Raw genomic sequence first — 22,266 nt, forward strand, 5'->3', positions numbered from 1 at the left:
GAGCATTATTCTTGGCTGGAATTGAAACCGATAGACTGAAACAACATCAAACTCTCAAAACTCCCATTTATTAAACGCTATAAATGTTTCAAGAACCCAATAATCGCATCCACCTGAACGGCTTGGTGGAAAAGTTTAGAAGCTACAGGATCTCAGTTAGCTCCCAGTATACTCTCCCCAATATGGCACAATCCAGATTTCAAAATTAACAATATACCCCTTTTTTATACACATGGGAACATCATGGAATTGACCACCTCCAACAACTATTTAACAATAATATTTTTAGGACACGTGATGAACTGTTCCAAGAATTTCAAATAACAGGCGGAAACTTCCTTCAATACAATAAATTAAAAGCGGCAATAAAAAAAAGAATACCAATACTCCAGAGCACCCACGAACCGCCGGAGTTTGTTCAGCAAATAGTGACGCTTCTCCCGCAAAGGAAAAAAAAAAAATCTCTCAAAAGTTTGTAAATTCATCTCATGCACTAAATCAATACACTTACCAATCACTAAATGGGAAGAAGACTTATGTGTGCTGACCGTAATTACTGGATACAGATATGTAACAACACATTTAGAATGACAAAAAACACAAATTTACAGCTTATACAATATAAAGTACTCCACAGAACACACTTTACTCAATACATTATGCATAAAATGGGCTTTTCTCCATCTAATATATGCGCACAATGCACCAGAAATACCCCAGACACCTATTTTCATGCTATATGGGAACACAAATTCAATGTGTTTGGACTTCGGTTACGCAGAAACTATGGTATATTTTGAACTACAGGATTCCACTTTCCCCGACATTATGCATACTTGGCGATTTAAGCATAATCGACCTCCCAAATAAATATTCACAATCATTGCTCGACCTCCCAAATAAATATTCACAATCATTGCTCGACCTCCCAAATAAATATTCACAATCATTGCTCGTTGCGTGAGGTACCACTAAGAAAACAATTTTATTAAACTGGAAAAAGAAACAATCACCAATCACTGGCTAAATCTCATCATAGAATATATTGCGTTAGAAAAAATATCAGGTGAACTAAAATAATCTATTATATATATAGATATGGCGGCACGGTGGACGGCTGGTTAGAGCGTCAGCCTCACAGTTTTGAGGACCGGGGTTCAATCCCCGGCCCCGCCTGTGTGGAGTTTGCATGTTCTCCCCGTGCCTGCGTGGGTTTTCTCCGGGCACTCCGGTTTCCTCCCACATCCCAACAACATGCATGGTAGGTAAATTGAAAACTCTAAATTGGCCGTAGGTGTGAATGTGAGTGCGAATGGTTGTTTGTATGTGCCCTGCGATTGGCTGGCAACCAGTTCAGGGTGTACCCCGTCTCCAGCCCGATGATAGCTGGGATAGGCTCCAGTACGCCCGCGGCCCTAGTGAGGAGAAGCGGCTCAGAAAATGGATGGGTGGGATGGATTGATGGATATATAGAGATATATACACACACACACACACACACACACACACACACACACACACACACACACACACAGATAGCTGGTCATCCTTCAACATGCTTAATCTTAATAGATTATTTATTCCTTTGCCTGGGTAGAGTGCCATCTAACAATAACAAGACTACATTGTAAGTGTAAAAGTAAACTTTTGACTTCTGTATTCTTTGTTTTCAAGGTTGGTGGTTTTTCATTATTATTTTTTAATTCACAAATTTTTTTCTTATTCATTTATGTACTTGTTTTTTTCTCTCTCAAACTTCAGACTGATTTGCACGATGAAAGGACACATGTATGGAGTGGGAATGGGGTGGGGTGGTAGGTGGTTTGGCATCCCCCCACCACATCCCTGTGGCATCCTCCGGGTGGCCAGTTTTCGGGGCACCTTGGTGGGGCCGGTGGACCGCCCTGGGTCCCTCTGTGTGGGACGTGTCCCATCCACCGGGCTGCTCTCGGGTGGGCTCCTGGGCCCGACTCCGCCTCTCGATTAATTGGGTGGGGTTCTCAGACTCTGTGGTGCAGGCACAGCAACTACAGGACACTTCTGTCAGTCATTGTGGATGCGAAACGGTGTCAATTCACTTGCATGTGTCCACAGACACACACCCCTGGAACTTATTCGCTGGGTGTTGGGCCACTTACTCATTGCGACAAATAATTTATGAATATGCAAATTGCTTAGGTATCGCCTCACTCAAACTCTGATCCTATAGACGTTTAGAATTTACCTAGCCACTCCCACCAAGACTTCAGTTGTGCAGCCGGGTTCACGACCCTTGTCCGACATGATTCCCCTTCTGTCCTGTCCTATCTTGTCCGGTCCTTCCCTCACAGGGCGTAGCACTACTGCCCCATACAACACTAATATCTAATGTGTCATTGTTCTACATATATAATGATTTACTTTCCTCATCTTGTTTACAGTTAATGCTTAGTCTTTTGTTGTTTTCTTTTCTCACTCCCTTCTAGAAACCTTGTTCTGTTCGACTGATCGACTGATTCTCAATAAATATCCATTACAATACTAAGAAACCACAGCGGCAGCTTAAAAAGTCCACTTGCCACAGTAAAACTGTTCAGGCATAATAAGGATACAGATCCTCCTTTCTGCTTGACCTAACAGCCGAACAGGACACACACACAAAAAAAAAAAAAAAAAAAAGTGGACTTGCACACTTTCCATAGACACGTAACCTCTTGTCCAGACTTCCCACACACCCACCATGCGTAGGCTGTGAATGAGCACGTAACACCAAACAGGCGTGATTCACTAACAAGTGCAGACTGCCTTAATAATGGAATTCAAGGATTTTTCCCAAGACTTGCAAATGTCATTGAAATCTGTGAAAAAGATAAAGCACACTTTAAATTTGAAAATGCCTTATGTATCGGTAATGTGTGGTTGGGACGTGCTGACCACTCTAGCTACACTCACACTTTGAAGGAGAGCATGTTTTTTTAAAAATTCTGTATGTCATGAATCCAATACAAGTAATTAAATCAGAATATACTGCTTATGACTGAATGCATTTTTGGAGGTCCGTCAATACAAAAGGCCTACGGTGCTCTTGATCAGCAACTCCAGCCTTTATTGCGCCACAGACTACTTTTATGTAAATATTCTGACAAACCAGCATAGAAACAGATAAAAACTAATTATTTAATATACAACTGACCGTTAAGATACATGCAGTTGTTGTAATTAGTGGGAGGCTGGAGCCGTATCTGTTCTTGTTTCCCTATAACGAGCCACTCCTATCTTGCGGTAAACGTTTTTTTCTTTTCAAATTATTACAAAGGCTTGTCCTTTAATGACAGCCAACACCTTGTTTAAAGCATTGTCGCTCCTCGCAGTTGTGGGTGAGCATCATAAACAAACAGCGGAAAAAAGGTCAGCTAGTGCCGATATTGTCCGTCAATAAATGTCATGGCTAAAATGTGACAAGATTTACAAAAACTGACAGTCTTTATATGCTGTATAATATGCTGAGTCTGGTTGGAATGACCACTTCAACCTGTGTACAATCCACCAAGAACTTTGAAAATTGGATTATGGGTTCCGGAGAAATTAAGTGCTTTGTGTGGGAAAAATTTTGCTGTTTGGGGAATGTTTTTGTATGATATCGCCTGTAGAAAATCTGGTAAAAATAACGCATTAAAATTAGAGTAAAACAGTATGACTTGATTTTTTTTCCCTCAACATACCCTCTCAACCGTTTCGTTTCGTCTGCTACTTGGGGAACCCCATCTCTGATTGGCTGACAAGTTTAAAAATATTCACGAATAGCTTGTACGGGCCGAAATTCCCAGGGTTTCTACAAGTCGACGCGTCGAAATTACTGTGCTGTGTCAAACCGTGTCTCTTGCCTTAAAAACCCCACTTAAATAGCACAAATTGATTTTTTTTTTTGGTGAGAAGAGCAATCAAATAGGTCATGTACTTTAGCAATAAACAGGTTGTTTATTTGTCAATTTATTTGTTATGGAAGATTTTAGAGCCATTTAAAGTGCTCAATCCATGTTTTTTTTATTCCCCCTCCCCCCCACAAAGGTGTCAGCTACTTGTCATGTTGCTACTAAAATGCTGTAATAGCTGCTTCACAGTGCCTCTTTGAGCAACTCAATAAAACATTTTTATTTCAGTCTCTCTGTGCGGCCACAGTGGTTGGGGGATTATTGAAATTAATTCACTGGTTACTTTAATAAGCATGGGAGTCATTGTTCTGGCTGGAGAGCTGAGCCTCCAGTTCTGTATATGTGTATGAAAACGCTGGCATACGACATGTGACTGCAGGGAAAAACAAAGAAAAAACAAAAACAAAATAAAACGAAGAAAGACTGCATTTGATAGCTTTGTGTAAGTATCTTTTACAATATTATTAATACATGTAGCATATACTGTAATCACATCTAAGCTTCATGTACAATATGATGTTTCATCAACTTGAGAAGAAATGCACTTAAATCAACGGAAGAAAACGCACAAGATCAGATTAAAGAAGGAACAGCCACATTTTAGAGTTAGTTTACCCAGAGCACTTATCTGACTTAAGTCGAGAAGAGTATATGCGTTTCCAGTAAAGTGCACAGCTGAATGCCTTTTCCCGCTTTTCCACATGGAGAATATGGGCCTTAATATCTTAAAAAATATGGACTGACCACTGACAGTACAGTGTTACATTTGTAAATATACAGTGGTACCTTACGAGTTTAAAGTCAAACTGCAATCCAGAACCCGAACAAAAAATGTGGTGAAACAAAACGGGCTGGGAAAAGGAAAGGAAAAGATGAAAATTGTTATGATGACAATAAAACTAAAAGAGAAACTTGAATTACCAAAAAAAGTACTCATCAAGGCTAAGACCTGCTACATGCATTTGCACTGACATTAGAATTAACTATGCTACAGTAAATGTTACTTGAAGCTTCAACTGTAAAATATTTTAAGTGTAAGGATGCCGTCAAGTTTGAGCATTATATGGTCATAATTTTATGTAGGGACAAAATCTGAAAATGAATTATCTTCCAGCAAGAGACCACTGTATACTGCAAAATAAAACAGTGTATGACGTTGATAAACTGATATGACTGTTTCTCCACTTACTGGGAATGCTGATGGGACTTACCATTGTGCTGCTGCTGTTGTTGTCTTTGAATGTTGTAAAGAGGTGGAGGTGGTGGAGGCGGAGGAGGCGGAGGAGGAGGGGGTGGGTGCGGAGGAGGTGGAGGAGGTAGGTTGGCCTCGTTGTTGTTGTGGTGATGGTGGTTGTTATTGTTGTTGTCATTGTTAGAGTTCTGGTTACTGACCAGAGCCGAAGACACACCAATGCCAGTTCCTGCACTCAGGCCCACTCTGGCACAGCCCTGACATACACAACAAACAATGACACAAGTGTGTTTCCTTCATTAAGGAGACCAAAATAATTCTAATACAGATTCAAGATTTTCCCATTTTATTTATTAGTTTACGTCATTGTGTAGTGTTTTTAACACATTGGCAGTGTTTCATTTCTTATTACTTGCCAGTTATCTATAATCAAATAATATTTAAAAGACTCATATTTTCCCTAATCAATGCAATAATCAAGTCAGTCAAGTCATCATGTCACGTCAAGTCCCGTGTCTTAGATTCCCAAGTCCAAGTTGTCCATGTTTCAAGTTTTTGTCAAGTCCAAGTCATGAAAAAAGTTACTAGTCTAAGTTGCAATAACTATGGTCTTCATCTCTGCTACAGTAATGTATTTTTACACTGGCTCAAAAGTAGGGCACTAAAATGCCCTTAAAATATCAACAAAAATATCAAACAAGTGTTAACATGAAACTTCAAGTACTCTCCTTGTATTGTATGTTCTATTAAAGTACTTATACTATGCATTTATTTAGTATGTACCTCCATAGTTTATGTTGTACAGTATATACTGACTACTAAAATCCCAAATTCACACCTTTGCAAGTCAAAGCAGTATGATTAAGTGTGTGGGAATATTAGTGACAGGTGAGTACCGATAACAGGTATCGGTATCAGGCCGATACGACCTTATTTCCAGGTATCAGGTATGCAAGAAACCTGCTGATACCAGCCACCAATACTTAAGGTAAAAAAAAAAATCTGACATCAAGTCCTCCTCGCCAATAGTGGGTGTTACACTGCGGCGGTTTGAGTCTCTGCGAAGAATCATGTGCATCAGAGACAAAGAAAGGTCTTTGTTCACAATTACTGTATACGTCCATCCATCCATTTTCTGAGCCGCTTCTCCTCACTAGGGTCGCGGGCGTGCTGGAGCCTATCCCAGCTGTCATCGGGCAGGAGGCGGGGTACACCCTGAACTGGTTGCCAGCCAATCGCAGGGCACATAGAAACTAACAACCATTCGCACTCACAGTCATGCCTACGGGCAATTTAGAGTCTCCAATTAATGCATGTTTTTGGGATGTGGGAGGAAACCGGAGTGCCCGGAGAAAACCCACGCAGGCACGGGGAGAACATGCAAACTCCACACAGGCGGGGACGGGGATTGAACCCCGCACCTCAGAACTGTGAGGCTGACGCTCTAACCAGTCGGCCACCGTGCCGCACTGTATACGTCATTGTGTTAATTTAAATTTTATACATCAAAAGGAGTAGTGATATCGGTATTCGATATCAATGAGTAGTCAAGAGTGAATACTTGTACTGGTATCAGTCTGAGAAAGTTGTTGTTTTTGAAAATCCCTCATGAATATGTTCTTCTAAATAAACAGGATTACCTTAGGTGGTTCTCGAAACATCTGGTCCAGACATATGAACTCTAAACTGGGCAGTGCTTCTATGAATTGTGAGAAGGACTCCAGTTTGATAGCATGACAGCGTACCAGTGTGAGATCAACAAGTCGGCTCCATCTAGACTGATCTGAGGAAACAAAATGTAGCACAGAATGTTTTACTTACGAGTACATTGACCATGTGTGTACGTTTAATTATTGATTACCTGTAATCCAATGGTGAGGGTTATGAAGGTGAGGGCAATTGTAGATAAGCAGGAATTTTATATTACTGAACACCTCATTCACCACTTTTATGCCAATATCAGTGATGATGCCTGGGTTCTCTACCACATCAGCCAGACCATACTTCACCAGCTGTGAATGACTCATCTTACCTATATTTGAAGACACCAACAAATTTTAATTACCCAAAAAGTATACATGTAAAAAGTTGTATTTCCTGGTGATGGTTATTAAAGTGGACATTCTGTGGCTGATTGTAGATTTTAATTTCGAAATTTGATAACCATCTTTCCACTTTACTGTTGGGACTATTAAACAATTGAATTAAAAAAAAAAAGCTATGCTGACTCAAATGATCAATTGTGATTATTTCTGCATAACTGAAGAGTTTAATATCTATTGTTAAAGTTGTTTTACAGGTCAGATTTTAAGAACTACAATGATTTTGAACGGGACATTATGGAAAAATGACTTTACTTTTTTTTGTATGTAAAGAGTTGTATATGAGGAGAACCTGTCCAACCACCAAGCTTGAAATCAAACAACCACGTCGTCAATCTTTAGTCATCTGCGAAGTTCTGAAAATGTGTCCATCAGCACGCCATTGTGCACTCTTTCACCAATGACATGAGCAGCTAGTCTGGCAAACGTTTCAGAGCAAAAGAACCGCTAAGTGGGCGATGAAGCAGGATCATGTCAAAACCAAAGAGTAAGCAGAAGACCCCTTGAACTTTTTCACATTTTGCTAACTTACAACCACAAAGTTTGTGTTTTATTGTGATTTTGTGTGATCTAAACAAAGTAACACACAAAAAGTAGCACATACATAATTGTAAAGTGGAATGGAAATGATACATAGTTTTCACAATTTTAAGCAAATAAAAATCTGAAAAATGTGGCACGCATTTGAAATTCAGCCCCACTGCGTCAATACCTTGTAGAGCCACCTTTTGCTGCAATTACAGCTGCAAGTCTTTTGGGGTATGCCTCACTCAGCTTTGCAGATCTAGACACTGAAATTTCTGCCTATTATTCTTTGAAAAACAGCTCAAGCTCAGTCAGATTGGATGGAGAGCATCTACAATTTTCGAGTCTTGCCACAGATGGTCAAAGTGATTGAGGTCTGGACTTTGCCTGCGCCATTCTAATGCATGAATATTATTTGATCTAAAATATTTCATTCTAGCTCTGGCTTTATGTTTAGGGACATTGTCTTGCTGGATGAATCACCTTCAAAGTCTTTTGCAACCACCAACAGATTTTCTTTCAGGATTGCCCTGTATTTCCATAGCTCAATCAGTCTTCTCATCAACGCAGACCAGCTTGGGATATGTAATTATAACCTAGCCCTGCTTTGAACCACTCCACAATTTTATCCCTGACCTGTCTGGCGAGTTCCTTGGTCTTCAGTATGCTGCTGTTCACCAGTGTTCTCTAACAAAACCATTGAGGTCTTCACAGAACAGGTGTATTCATACTCAGAGTTAATTAGACACAGGTGGACTCTATTTACTAATAAGGTGACTTCTGGAGGCAATTGATTGCACTGGATTGTATTTAGGTGTATCAGAGTACAGGGGGCTGGATACACCACACATTTCAGATTTACATTCGCTTAAAATTTTTAAAACTATCATTTTTGTTCCACTTCACAATTATATACTAGTTTGTGTTGGTCTATCTATCAGATTATGGACCGCCACATCATTTTATGTGGCCCGCGAAAGCAAATCAAAATGGCAATTGGGTTTTCTGGTGTAATACCATTCAGATATTTGGCGATGTCATGGGCCACATCGTTACACTCATCTAGGAGATCACAAAAGAACCCAAAATGACATTGAAAGAAAAGAAGGCCTCACTGGCCTTTTTCAAGAGGCCCATTCCACCTGGTGTCAAAATAACACAGTATTTAATAAAAAGAACATGAATCTACCAGTCAAACGCGATGATCTAGGCCTGCTTTGCTTTGCTCATTAATGGAACAATTAATTCTGCTACTATAAAATCCTACAGATGAACGTCCGGCCATCAGTTCTTGCCCTCAGGTTAGAGCGCTCGTGGGTTATGCAGCAGGACGACGACCAACATAGTCGCCACTAACCTGTTAATAAAGTACTTTTTGTGTCGCGTGCCGATGTATTCTTACGCAGCGCGCCGTTTGTAACATCAAAATGTCATATGTTGTTACCCTTGTAAACAGATGACCCCTGTATAGATAACTATTTCCACTCACATTTACACCCATGGACAATTTAGAGTCTTCAATATTTTTGGAATGTGGGAGGAAGCCTGAGTACCCAGAGAAAACCCAGGCAAGCACAGGGAGAACATGCAAGATCCCCACAGGAGACCCTGAGCCGAGATTCAATACGGTACATCTCGACCGTGTGGCAGACATGCCTTTGACATACAATAAAATAAAATTATATCCACATAAATTTCTCAGACTGGAGATTACATTAGAACGTATGAACTAACATTGGAGCAGGAACTCATCCACGTATCCAAGATGAAGAGTATCAAACTGAGGAAACTCTAGTTCAGCCATCTTGAGAGCTGAGAACACTCCATCTTTAGTCAGTGATGGCTGGATACGTAGCTCATGAAGTCTGTTAAAACACATTGCGGGATTGGGAATGCAGTGACTAGTGTTAAGTCATACATTTTTCAGTTCAGAAATGATGTTTCACAGACGACTGTATTTGCAAACCAGATAAATAAATATCACAGGCTTGTTCAAAACTGAACAAGGGCTGTACTCAAGATGGAGCTGAAGATGTGTACAGTATTGACAAGTGTTTATTCTGTTAGGTGTGTGAGTAAGGACCTGCGAGCAGCAGTGATGACAAGGTAACCCAAGTCCACTTCCAGGGCATTTTTACAGGCTCCAAACACAATGGTGTGAAGGTTCCGAAATCCTCCTGCAAGAACACATCAGAATCAGCTTTGCTGTCCAAGTACTGTCAGAACAAAAACAGAATAGTTTTTTCTTCACCTGGTGTTACTGCATTACCCAACAAATGGTGCATACATAATACCTTTAATGTTTTATATATATATATATATATATATATATACACACACACACTAATCAGCCACTACACAAGACCACTTGTACAATATACTGATGTCCAATACCACATCATACTGAGAGCTATTCTTAACATCTTTGACTCTCTCATGTTACTGAGGTAACAAAAGGTATTAAATATGAGTCCAGTTATGATGCAGTACAGTTATCCACCACTGCAAGCTACAACAATAATAATAAACATTTTGTTACATTAATACCTTACATTATAATGTAAGTTGTGGATGTTTGGTGAATATTTATCAACTCTATATTTTCCTTTTAAGACTTCAGTGGTTATGTTGTGTGCGTGGAAAACATTTTCCTCACCTGATCTCCAGCTGTCCTCCACCACATGTTGGATGAGCCCTCCAAGGAAGGGAACTCTCACCAACTCCAGCTGCTCGAGATTTCGGGCTGAAGCTAAACCAGTAACCAGTGGAACATATTTGAGGGAGTTGGTTGGACCTGCACAGTTCCGCATGACAAAGGATCTCAGGCTCACACAGAGGAACTCTTTAAATGGCTGAGGTTTGGTGAGACGGACCCACTTTAGGTAAAGGTGGCGCAGCATGGACACACAAGGGATCTCTGGGACATTTACACCTATAACAACCAAAGAAAAAAACAAAGTAAATACACCAGTACAAAACAAAAAATGCCACTACGGAATATTTTAACAGTACTGATGGAGCAACACTCTATAGTTGTTGTTTGACGTGTACTCAAAGGAATTAACAATACTAACGCTCATAGAGGAGGTTGTTTTTTTAGGACTGTCTCTTGTTTGTAATGTTGTGTGCGTGTGTGTGTGTGTTTGTGCGCGTTCGCTTATGTGTGCGCGCGCTTGTGTGCGTGTACGCGTACGCTTGTGTGTGCGTGTGTGCACGCGTGTGGGCGTACGCTTGTGTGTGTGTGTGTGTGCGTATTCATCGCATTTTGGGGGCAGACGGTAGATCTGTTTCCAGTCAACCAGAAGAAAAAGACATGAGGACCAAAAACGCAGGTTCTCATAAGGGAACGCAGTGTTGATTTGGCAACAACTGTGGCATTTCAAAGATTCTATTTATCACCATGTATGGTCGCTGAGTCAACACAAACATTTTGGAAAGAGTCAACTGTGATACACAAGCTAAACACCATCATTATATAGTGGAAGGACAAAGTATGTGAACCTTTTGGGATTTCTTACAACACCAATTCCAATGAAGTTGGGACGTTGTGTTATAAAAATAAAAAAATAATACAATGATTTGCAAATCATGTTCAACCTGTATTTAATTGAATACATTACAAAGACAAGCTATTTAATGTTCAAACTGATAAACTAATTAGCAAATAATAATTAACTTAGAATTTTATGGCTGCAACACGTTCCAAAAAAAGCTGGGACAGGTGGCAAAAATGACTGTCAAAGTTGAGGAATACTCATCAAACACCTGTTTGGAACATTCCACAGGTGAACAAGCTAATTGGGAACATGTGGGTGCCATGATTGGGTATAAAAGGAGCTTCCCTGAATTGCTCAGTCATTCACAAGCGAAGATGGGGCGAGGTTCACCTCTTTGTGAACTAGTGCGTGAGAAAATAGTCAAACAGTTTAAGGACAATGCTCCTCAACGTACAATTGCAAGGAATTTCATCATCTACGGTCCATATCATCATCAAAAGGTTCAGAGAATCTGGAGAAATCACTGCATGTAAGCGGCAAGGCCGAAAACCAACATTGAATGCCCGTGACCTTCGATCCCTCAGGCGGCACTGCATCAAAAACCGACATCAATGTGGAAAGGATATCACCACAGGGGCTCAGGAACACTTCAGAAAACCAATGTCAGTAAATACAGTTCGGCGCTACATCCTAAGTGCAACTTGAAACTCTACTATGCAAAGCAAAAGCCATTTATCAACAACACCCAGAAACGCCACCGGCTTCTCTGGGCCCGAGCTCCTCTGGGCCCGAGCTCATCTAAGATGGACTGATGCAAAGTGGAAAAGTGTTCTGTAGTCCGACGAGTCCACATTTCAAATTGTTTTGGAAAATTGTGGACATCGTGTTCTCCGGGCCAAAGAGGAAAAGAACCATCTGGATTGTTATGGATGTTCAAAAGCCATAATTTGTGATGGTATGGGACTGTGTTAGTGCCAATGGCATTGGTAACTTACACATCTGTGAAGGCACCATTAATGCTGAAAGGTACATACAGGTTTTGGAGAAACATATGATGCCATCCAAGCAACTTCTTTTCATGGACACCCCTGCTTATTTCAGCAAGACAATGCCAAACCACATTCTGCATGTGTTACAACAGAGTGGCTTCGTAGTAGTGCGGGTACCAGACTGGCCTGCCTGCAGTCCAGACCTGTCTCACATTGAAAATGTGTGGCGCATTATGAAGCGTAAAATACGACAACGGAGACCCTGGACTGTTGAACAGCTGAAGCTGCACATCAAACAAGAATGGGAAAGAATTCCACCTACAAAGCTTCAAAAATTAGTGTCCTCAGTTCCCAAACATTTATTGAATGTTATTAAAAGGTGATGTAACACAGTGGTAAACATGACGCTCTCCCAGCTTTTTTGGAACATGTTGCAGCCATAAAATTCTAAGCTAATGATTATTTGCTAAAAACAATCAAGTTTATCAGTTTGAACATTACATATATTGTCTTTGTAGTGTATTCAATTAAATATAGATTGAACATGATTTGCAAATCATTGTATTCTGTTTTTATTTATGTTTAACACAACGTTCCAACTTAATTGGAAATTGAGTTGTATATTTCTGCATAATTTGGTCATAAAATGTGGTCTGCTCTTTATCTAAAATCACAATAACAAACAAAAAGACTAAACTAATACCACACAAACAATTCCGTTTTCATATTTTCCATTGAAAACAACGGAAACATTCACAGGACAGAGAGGAGAAAGTAAGTGAACCTCTAGGCTATGGATTCTACAACAGCTAATCAGAGTCAGGTGTGAGCCAACCTGGAGTCCAATCAATGAGCCAAGATTGGAGGTGTGGATTCAAGCTGTTTAGGCTACTAGAAAACACACACCAGATTAGAACTGTCTCCTGTCAAGAAGCATTGTCTGATGTGTGCCATGCCTGTTTCAAAAGAGCTTTCAGAAGATCTACAATTAAGAGTTGTTGACCTGTATGAAGTTGGGAAAGGTTACAAAAGCATTTCTAAAAGTCTTGATGCTTATCAGTCCATGGTTAGACAAATTGTCTATAAATGGAGAAAGTTCAGCACTGTTGCTTCTCTTCCAAGGAGTTGCCATCCTTTAAAGATGACTGCAAGAGCACAGTGCAGAATGCTCAATGAAGTAAAAGAGAACTCTAGAGTGTCAGCTGATGACTTACGGCCTTTTCATACTGCACTCTCTCAGTATGAAAGGTCTGCACGGCAAAGTGCAAAGACAACGGCCGCTTGGTGCGACCAATGTGGACGATGTCCATATTTGGAAGTACTGACGTAGCAGCCTACAAGGAAGTCGGGAGGCTTTCCCCGCTGAGTGGACCACAACTCGGCAATATGCATTTGGCATTGTTGCGAAAGAAAGCCCTAACTTTTCTTATTTTAAGGAGGAGGAGGTGATGCAGCAGCGGCATGGTGAAAACTGGTTAGCACATTCGCCTCACAGTTCTGATGACCCAGGTTCAAATCTGGCCTCGTCTGTTTGGAGTTTGCATGTTCTCCCCATGCCTGCATGGGTTTTCTCTGGGTACTCCGGTTTCCTCCCACATCCCAAAAACATGCATGGTAGGTTAATTGAAGGCTCTAAATTGCCTGTAGGTCTGAATGTGAGTGCGAACAGTAGTTTATGTGTGTCCTGCGATTGTCCAGTTCAGGGGGTACCCCGTCTCTCACCCGAAGATAGGTGGGATAGGTTCCAGCATACCCGTAACCCTAGTAACGATAAGCGGTGTAGAAAATGGATGGATGGATGTGATGCAGCAGGGGAACAAAATTTAAAAATGAAATTAGTGTATAAGTCCGCCAGCCCCTCTCTCATTGGAGGAGCTTTCTGCCATTGACGAAAAAGAAATTGTTTCTATTTGAGGGCACGTTACGTCAGTCGCCCTCTGCTCTTGCCGCGGCATTCCGTGCTGCCGCCCCCTCAGCACACAAATCAGTGGCACATGCCAACATATCTGTTGACAAATCTAGCATATATTAGACATTAAACAAGATGGGGTTCATGAGCTAACGCAAAGGAAGCCGTCAAAAAAAACGTTGCCGCGTGTTTCAAGTTTGCTAAAGAGCATTTGGATGTTTCACAGCTGGCAAAATATTCTGTGGACAGATGAACCCAAAGTTTAATTGTTTGGGAGGACCACACAACGCCATGTGTGGAGGGAAAATGGCACAGCACACCAACATCAAAACGTTATTAGTATTAATGTGCTCCACCAAATAAATCCAATAAAAACCTAACTGTGAAGTAAGGTAGAGGGAGCATCATGGTATGGGTGTGCTTTTCTTCCTCAGGGCCTGGACAGCTTGCTATCATCAATGGAAAAAAATATTAATTAAATATCAAGATATTTTGCAAAAAACTTGAGGCCATAGGTCCAACAGTTGACGCTCAAAAGAGGATGGGTGATCCAAAACACAGAAGCAAATCAACAGCAGAATAGATTAAGAAAAAGAAATGTGTTCTGGAGCGGCCCAGTCAAAGTCCTGACCTCAACCCGATTGAGATGCTGTGGTATGACTTCAAGAGAGCTATTCACAGCAGACATCCCAAGAATCTTGCTGAACTACAACAGTTTTGATCTTGATCGTTGTGCACGTGATCTGATCTGCAACTAAAGGAAACGTAAGATGGAGGTTATCGCTGTCGATTATGGCTTTAACCTGTTATTAAATCCAAGGATTAACTTACTTTTTCCTCCCTTTTTCCATAAAAATATAATTGTTTGTGTGGTATTAGTTTAAACAGACTTTTTATTCTTGTGATTTAGATTAAGATCAGACTACATTTTATGACCAGTTTATGCAGAAATTTAAGAAATTCCAAAAGGGTTCACACTCTCTTTCCTCCCGCTGTACCATAGTGGAATCTTGTAGTGGTGTGGTCAAGTGATTCCCAGGACAAAATGCATTCAAGTACTACAATAAAATGAATGTGTATTTGTTTGTGCATACGAAAAAAGAAGCACAAAAATAATGTACATTTTACAGCATGCTACATTATTGCTCCTATTGCTCGATGCCTTATATAAAGATACCTAATACCTAGGATGTGCACATTAGGACAAATGTGATGTCACTAAAGCCCTAAGCTTTCCAAAATAGTCAACTGAGCAAAAAGAGCAGCTACCGTATATCACATTTGCACAGGGGAAATTTTGCACACAATGCTGCTGTTATGGAGTCAGGAGAGGGCGATTTGTTGCCATTTAAGCAACAACCAGATGATGACAGATGATGAAGGGAAGTGACTTCATCATGTACTGTGCCAACTATCTTGTGGCGACATATGGTCAGTTGTGGGCTTAGATAACCTGTAGAGCAAAAATGAATATGTATGTAAAATTGACAGACAAGGATCTTGTTAACCTCACTGCCAAATTTGAAGGACAATAATCATAATAAATTAAAAAATAAAATTGGTATGCGTGTAAAATGAGGCTTCAAAATCTTTAAAAATCAAGTTGTGACCGCTCTCAAATACTGTGGGCATGTCCGCTGAATACGCTGAATTCAGCCCTGCTCAACTGTTAACTGTCAATCAAATACCACTACCGCAGACAGCACTGCATACAAGCACTACAAAAACGATTTTAGCTTATGCGATGTAAGATCACGTTAGGAGGTTCGTCCTCAAAACTGAATAGTTACTGTGAACTATAATCATAAATAAGCAGACAAGCCAACTTACAATCATTGGTGGGGAAATGTGATTGCCAACTGGTCGTCAACTACATCATTGGGCAGTCAGGTTCTTAAATTAGTGGGGGAGGGGCAGCTCATGACGGATGCCCAAGTGGGTGACTGGGTGCTGTTTTAATCACGCCCACCCCCTCCCCCCAGAAAAAAATACATAAAAGTAAATCACGAAAAATAATTGGTAAGAAAAAATGTCTAACGCTATATTCTCAGACCTGCAGAAACAAAATTCTCTGGTCCAGACATGCAAACACCAAAGGCATGAAAAAGGTCACCAAGAAAAAAAAAACGGGGAGTTTAGGGGGATCCCCCAGGCCCCCGTAGAAACATTTTTTTTTTAACATAAATTAAGCTATATGTAAGACTCTGAAGAGTACAACAAGGCAAAATAAATTTTCTTCACGCAGAAAAACATTTATTTACACCGCTCAAGTACATGTTGCTGTACAAATTTAAGACAAAAATTAAATTTGCCTAACTTCTTTGCTTTTTTGTTCTGGCCTCCAATTTGAGCCAGGCCCATCTCCACCTGCACCTGATGCCTGCTTCAAACTGTGCCACATGAATAGCATCCTTTAATAATTTATTAAAATCATTGTCTGTTTCACTTCATTTTTCACTATTACCAACTTCAAAGGCTAATCGCAATTGGATCCTCCAGGAAAATATTAAGTACAATATTTTTCTGGTTTTATTGGGCATTTCTGAATTTGAAGTTAGTTCATTCTGTGCTGTGACATAATCCCTAACATCGCTCCGTCGCTTAATACATTTAACATTAACATCCGAAAACTAATTAGATAATTGTAGGCGCGTTTCCTAATTAATACTAGATGTACTAGCGGATCAGCTCTTGCCATCGATGTTACATGTGCTTCGCGGTTCCGTTGGGACCACAACCAGGGTCACGACCCGCAGCACCTCAGCGCGAAAATACAAAAGACCAGTGCAACAAATATGACACTTGCTGATCTGATGAGCAAAAATGTTACTTAAATGTAAGAGTACCAATAGAGGATGTCCGCTCCAGAGGTGGGTACAGTAGTCTAATATTGTACTCAAGTAAGAGTACTGTTACTTGACAATAATGTGACTCAACTAAAAGTAGTCCTCCAAAAAATTAGTTGAGTAAGAGTAAAAAGTACCCAGTGAAATAATTACAAGTACGGAGTAAATATGTAGTAACCTCTGATTTGTTTTTAACCACAGCATGAACATCATCCATCCATCCATCCATCCATCCATTTTCTGAGCCGCTTGTCCTCACTAGGGTCGCGGGCATGCTGGAGCCTATCCCAGCTATCATCGGGTAGGAGGCTGGGTACACCCTGAACTGGTTGCCAGCCAATCGCAGGGCACATACAAACAAACAACCATTCGCACTCACAGTCACACCTACGGGCAATTTAGAGTTGTCAATTAACCTACCACGCATGTTTTTTGGGATGTGGGAGGAAACCGGAGTGCCTGGAGAAAACCCACGCAGGCACGGGGAGAACATGCAAACTCCACGCAGGCCGGGCCGGGGATTGAACCACAGCATGAACATCAATAAAATAAAAATAACAAAATAAAATGTGAAAGTGCAAATTCTGATACCGTGTGTGTGTGTGTGTATGCACAGCCAAAACTACAACATCTGCAATTTACTGCTAGGTGTTTTCTCAAGTTATAAGTGGGCTGAAATAGCCACATTTGGGTAGACAGTGCCAGACAAATACTACAATACATGAAAGCTTTGTGTTCGTCTAAATGTAAACACGAGTAGCGAGCCGTTGCTTTCATGGTAACGACGACCTTCCCAACATGATGGCCACTTAGGCACGATGACCAGCCGGGCTGGCTTACCTAGTGTTAATACTTATGCCCGAAAAGCCCAACAGAAGACGTGTGAGGTCATGTGACTTTGTGTCATTTGATTGGTGTACTAGAATTAAACGTCACTAGCGCTTAAATTGGATTGGAGCAAACACCACCCAATGCGGAAGTCGAAGTCTCGTGCACGAAACAGTTGATAAATAAGCAATAATTGATGAATAAAAGTAGAGAACAACATTTAGATCATTGTAACGGAGTAAAAGTACAGTTACTTCTTAACAGCAGAAGCGGAGTGTTTTCTCTGGTCTCGTCAACTCCTGTGACTTATCCAAAGCAGGTCCCGAGTGCACAGGCGGAACCTCAGGCCGATGTGCTCACATATTAGTCCGCTGCGGAGTAATATTCAGAAATTACATCTGTGTGTAGATGGTGGATATGTGGAATGGATCTAGCTGCCAGCGTTCAAGGAGTACGAAACAGCCTATGACGACAGTGACAGACAACCCCACACCCAGGAAAAACTTAGCGGATCTGTACGATTCACGTAAATGGCCTATTTTGAGTTCAAAACGGTGAATTTCGCCAAAAGGCGACTGATTTGTATGTATGCTGGCCTGGTGAAACCAAAATATAACTTTTTGGCCTGAATTGCTACGTCATATCTGGAGAAGAAGAGGCACTGCTCATCACCTGGCTAACACCATCGCTACTGTTAAGCATTGTGGTGGAAGCATCATGCTGTGTGGCTGTTTTTCTCCTGCAGGAACTGGGCGACTAGTCCACACAGAGGGTAAGATGACAGTTGCAAAATGTAGAGAACTACTTCAAGAGAACTTGCTCCAGAGTGCTCTGGAACTCAGACTAGGGCGTTGATTCTTCTTCCAACATGACAATGACACAAAGCACACAGCCAAGACAACAAAGGAGTGGCTTCAGGAGCACCCTGTGGATGTCCTTGAGTGGCCCAGCCAGAGCCCGGACTTGAATCCAATCGAACATCTCTGGAAAGACCTAAAAATGACTGCCCACCGACGCTGCCCATCCAACCTGGCTGACCTTGAAAGGATCTGCAGAGAGGAATGGGAGAAAAGGCCCCAAAACAGGTGTGCCAAGCTCGTAGAGACAAACCCAAGAAGACTTGAGGCTGTGATTGCTGCCAAAGGTGCTTCAACAAAATATTAAGCCGAGGGTGTGAATACTTATGTACCTATTATGTTTAAATGTTTACATTTTCATTAAATTTGCTCAACTGTCTGAAAATGTTTTTACTTTGTCAATATGGGATATTTTATGTAGACTTTTTTTTTTTTTAAAGAAAACTACTCAAATCAGCTTTAGAATAAGATGTGAATACTTTCTGGTGCCACTGTATGTAACAGTTTACACTTCTTGCGCTGTCGACCCCACCTGGGGTTCTATCGAAAACTGCCACCACGTCATGCATTGGGAGATGAGTGCGCTGACCGCTGAGCTAAAAACCTATGCCAAGGTCTCTTAATATAAAATGGGTACGCAAAGAATTCAGACCCCCTTAAATTTTACACTCACTTTACATTTACACTTTACATTGCAGCCACTTGCTAAAATCATTTAAGGTAATTAAAAAAGAAAACCTGAAATATCAGACAGCCATATGTATTCAGACCCTTTGCTGTGACACTCATATTTAACTTGGGTGCTGTCCATTTCTTCTGATCATCCTTGAGATGGTTCTACACCTTCATTGGCGTCCAGCTGTGTTTGATTATACTGATTGGACTTGATTAAGAAAGCCACATCCCTGTCTATAAAAGACCTTACAGCTCACAGTGCATGTCAGAGCAAATAAGAATCATGAGGTCAAAGGAACTGCCTGATGAGCTCAGGGACCGAAGTGTGGCAAGGCACAGATCTGGCCATGGTTACAAAAAAAAATTACGCTGCACTTAAGGTTCCTAAGAGCACAGTGGCCTCCCTTTTCCTTAAATAGGCTTTATGCCAGAGCCCGCATGGAGTTTGCTAAAAAAAAACAACTGAAGGACTCCAAGATGGTGAGAAATAAGATTCTCTGGTCTGATGAGATCAAGATAGAACTTCCATCCATCCATTTTCTGAGCCGCTTCTCCTCACTAGGGTCGCGGGCGTGCTGGAGCCTATCCCAGCTGTCATCGGGCAGGAGGCAGGGTACACCCTGAACTGGTTGCCAGCCAATCGCAGGGCACATAGAAACAAACAACCATTCGCACTCACAGTCATGCCTACGGGCAATTTAGAGTCTCCAATTAATGCATGTTTTTGGGATGTGGGAGGAAACTGGAGTTCCCGGAGAAAACCCACGCAGGCACAGGGAGAACATGCAAACTCCACACAGGCGGGGCCGGGGATTGAACCCGGGTCCTCAGAACTTTTTCTGTCAATATGGGGTGCTGTGTGTACATTAATGAGGAAAAAAATGAACTTAAATGATTTTAGCAAATGGCTGCAATATAACAAAGAGTGAAAAATTTAAGGGGGTCTGAATACTTTCCGTACCCAATGTACATCCACAAAGCTATCTTGCTACTGTTACACATGCAGGGCCAATGCCTTCCCGCATTAGTACGCAACTTTGGAGTGCCATGAATCCTGACTAGGGATGGGAATCGAGAACCGGTGCCAAAGTTAACGATTCCTTGGAATTTCCAAAACAGTTATCGATTCTAGTAGGAGAGAATGATGTAATCGCGCACCTTATGCAGTTTACACAACTTGTGGACCAGCTAACATTCATAGGATGATTGGCCTGCAAGTGGTATTAATAGGCTATATCACACTAACCATTCTAAGGGTACCAGATTGCCACCAAAAGCAGCAGTAATTAAATGATAAAACCAACACCAATTTAACGATACACTACTAAAAAGATGTCGTTATAAACGCTCACCACATTAATGCTTCTATTTGCACCTGTACATTAGCATGCGCATTTATCAGCAAAATTAAATAAAAATCGCTTAACAGATTTCCAAAGAAATTTGAGGAGAGGTGGGGCATGGGTGACAGAAAAAAACAGAGGGCCTGCCTGTCTAGTGTATTATAGCATATTCAGTCATTTTGGCAAACTTTACGGTTTTACTCAAACATTGTCGTGGAACACCATACTCACCCACAAGGTGAAGCGTCTGGATTTTTGCAGTAACGGGGATGATTAGTTTATTCTCAGCAGGAATTGGGAACGCCCCATTACGATTACGGAACTTCCCAAGTATGTGAACCTGTGGCATGTAGTTCCAAATGGCTTCCACCAGTTCAAGGTGGGATGTCTCAACACCCTGAAATACAGTTAAACATAACACCTTTATTTTTTAAAATTTAGAACAGCACAACTTTTGTACCCATACAGTCAGGTCCATAAATATTGGGAAGTCAACACAATTCTCATCTGCTTGGCCCTAAAACCACCATAGTGGATTTGAAATGAAACAAACAAGATGTGCTTTAACTGCAGACTTTCAGCTTCATTCAGGTGAACGGTGTAGGAATTACAACAGCTTGTTGTGCAGCTTATATATGCCTCCCACTTTTTAAGGGACAAAAAGTAATGGGATAAATTAACAAATCATAAATCAAAATTACACCTTTTAATACTTTGCTGCATATCCTTTGCAGTCAATTACACCCTTAAGTCTGTAACGCAGACATTACCAGACACTCAACTGCATCCCTGGTGATGCTCTGCCAGGCCTCTACTGCAACTGTCTTCAGTTCTTGCTTGTTCTTGGGGCATTTTCCTTCCATTTTTGTCCTCAGCAAGTGAAATGCGGATTCAGGTCAGGTGATTGAGTTTGGCCATTGCATAACATTACACTTCTTCGCCTTAAAAAACTCTTCGGTTGCATTCGCAGTATGCTTCGGGTTACTGTCTATCTGCACTGTGAAGCGTCCTCCAATGAGCTGTGAAGCATTTGACTGAGTATGAGCAGATATTGCCAGAAACAAATTCATCTTGATGCTTTTGTCAGCAGTCAAATTATCAATAAATACAAGGGAATATCTTTGTTGTCGGCATCAGCGACGCTTATGTGTTGTGTCAGAAAGGTTCCAGGACTGGTGTCACAAAAGATACACTTCGTATCCAAACCACAACCTAGTAATCCCCCTGGAGTCCAACACACTTTCCCAGCCTTCTCTGACACGCCTTCATGCACTCCTGAAAGCAACTCCTTCGGCGTCACAGTCATCTGGATGTTGTCCACGTCTTGAAAACGGGTCCATTGATGATGCCCTTGATCTTTGGAGAGAGGGAAAAAAAGGAGCCAGGTAGGATAAGTAGGACGGTTGCTCCAGCACGGGAATATTCTTCTTGGCCAGGTACTGTCAGATGCTCAGGGCATTGTGAGCATGTGCATTGTCATGATAAAACAGCCACGAGTTGACCTGGCCCAACTTTTCTTGCGAACTGTTTACAAAGCCAACGCTGCATTATCTGTTTGTAAACGTGCTGGTTGATCGTTTGGCCCACATTGA

The 22,266-nt window shown here is 41.2% G+C and overlaps 1 protein-coding gene across 3 annotated transcripts in view; it reads right to left on the reverse strand.

Moving 5' to 3' along the window:
* fbxo38 (F-box protein 38) overlaps positions 1-22,266 on the reverse strand; it is a 62,016-nt gene that overhangs the window by 29,074 nt on the left and 10,676 nt on the right. The window contains exons 1-8 of one of the 3 annotated variants that reach the window (XM_061787312.1): positions 20,906-21,046; positions 18,054-18,170; positions 10,387-10,662; positions 9,814-9,907; positions 9,465-9,595; positions 6,965-7,135; positions 6,744-6,886; positions 5,123-5,360 (exon numbers count right to left, since the gene is read on the reverse strand). In XM_061787312.1, coding sequence (XP_061643296.1) covers positions 5,123-5,360; positions 6,744-6,886; positions 6,965-7,135; positions 9,465-9,595; positions 9,814-9,907; positions 10,387-10,630 — 1,021 coding nt within the window. In that variant the 5' untranslated portion in view covers positions 10,631-10,662; positions 18,054-18,170; positions 20,906-21,046. Of the gene's footprint in view, positions 1-5,122; positions 5,361-6,743; positions 6,887-6,964; positions 7,136-9,464; positions 9,596-9,813; positions 9,908-10,386; positions 10,663-18,053; positions 18,171-20,905; positions 21,072-22,266 lie in introns of those variants that run through there. The other 2 variants (XM_061787310.1, XM_061787311.1) reach the window with 2 other exon arrangements.

Source organism: Phyllopteryx taeniolatus, chromosome 10 (genome assembly GCF_024500385.1).
Source record: "Phyllopteryx taeniolatus isolate TA_2022b chromosome 10, UOR_Ptae_1.2, whole genome shotgun sequence".
Classification (NCBI taxonomy): Eukaryota; Metazoa; Chordata; class Actinopteri; order Syngnathiformes; family Syngnathidae; genus Phyllopteryx; species Phyllopteryx taeniolatus.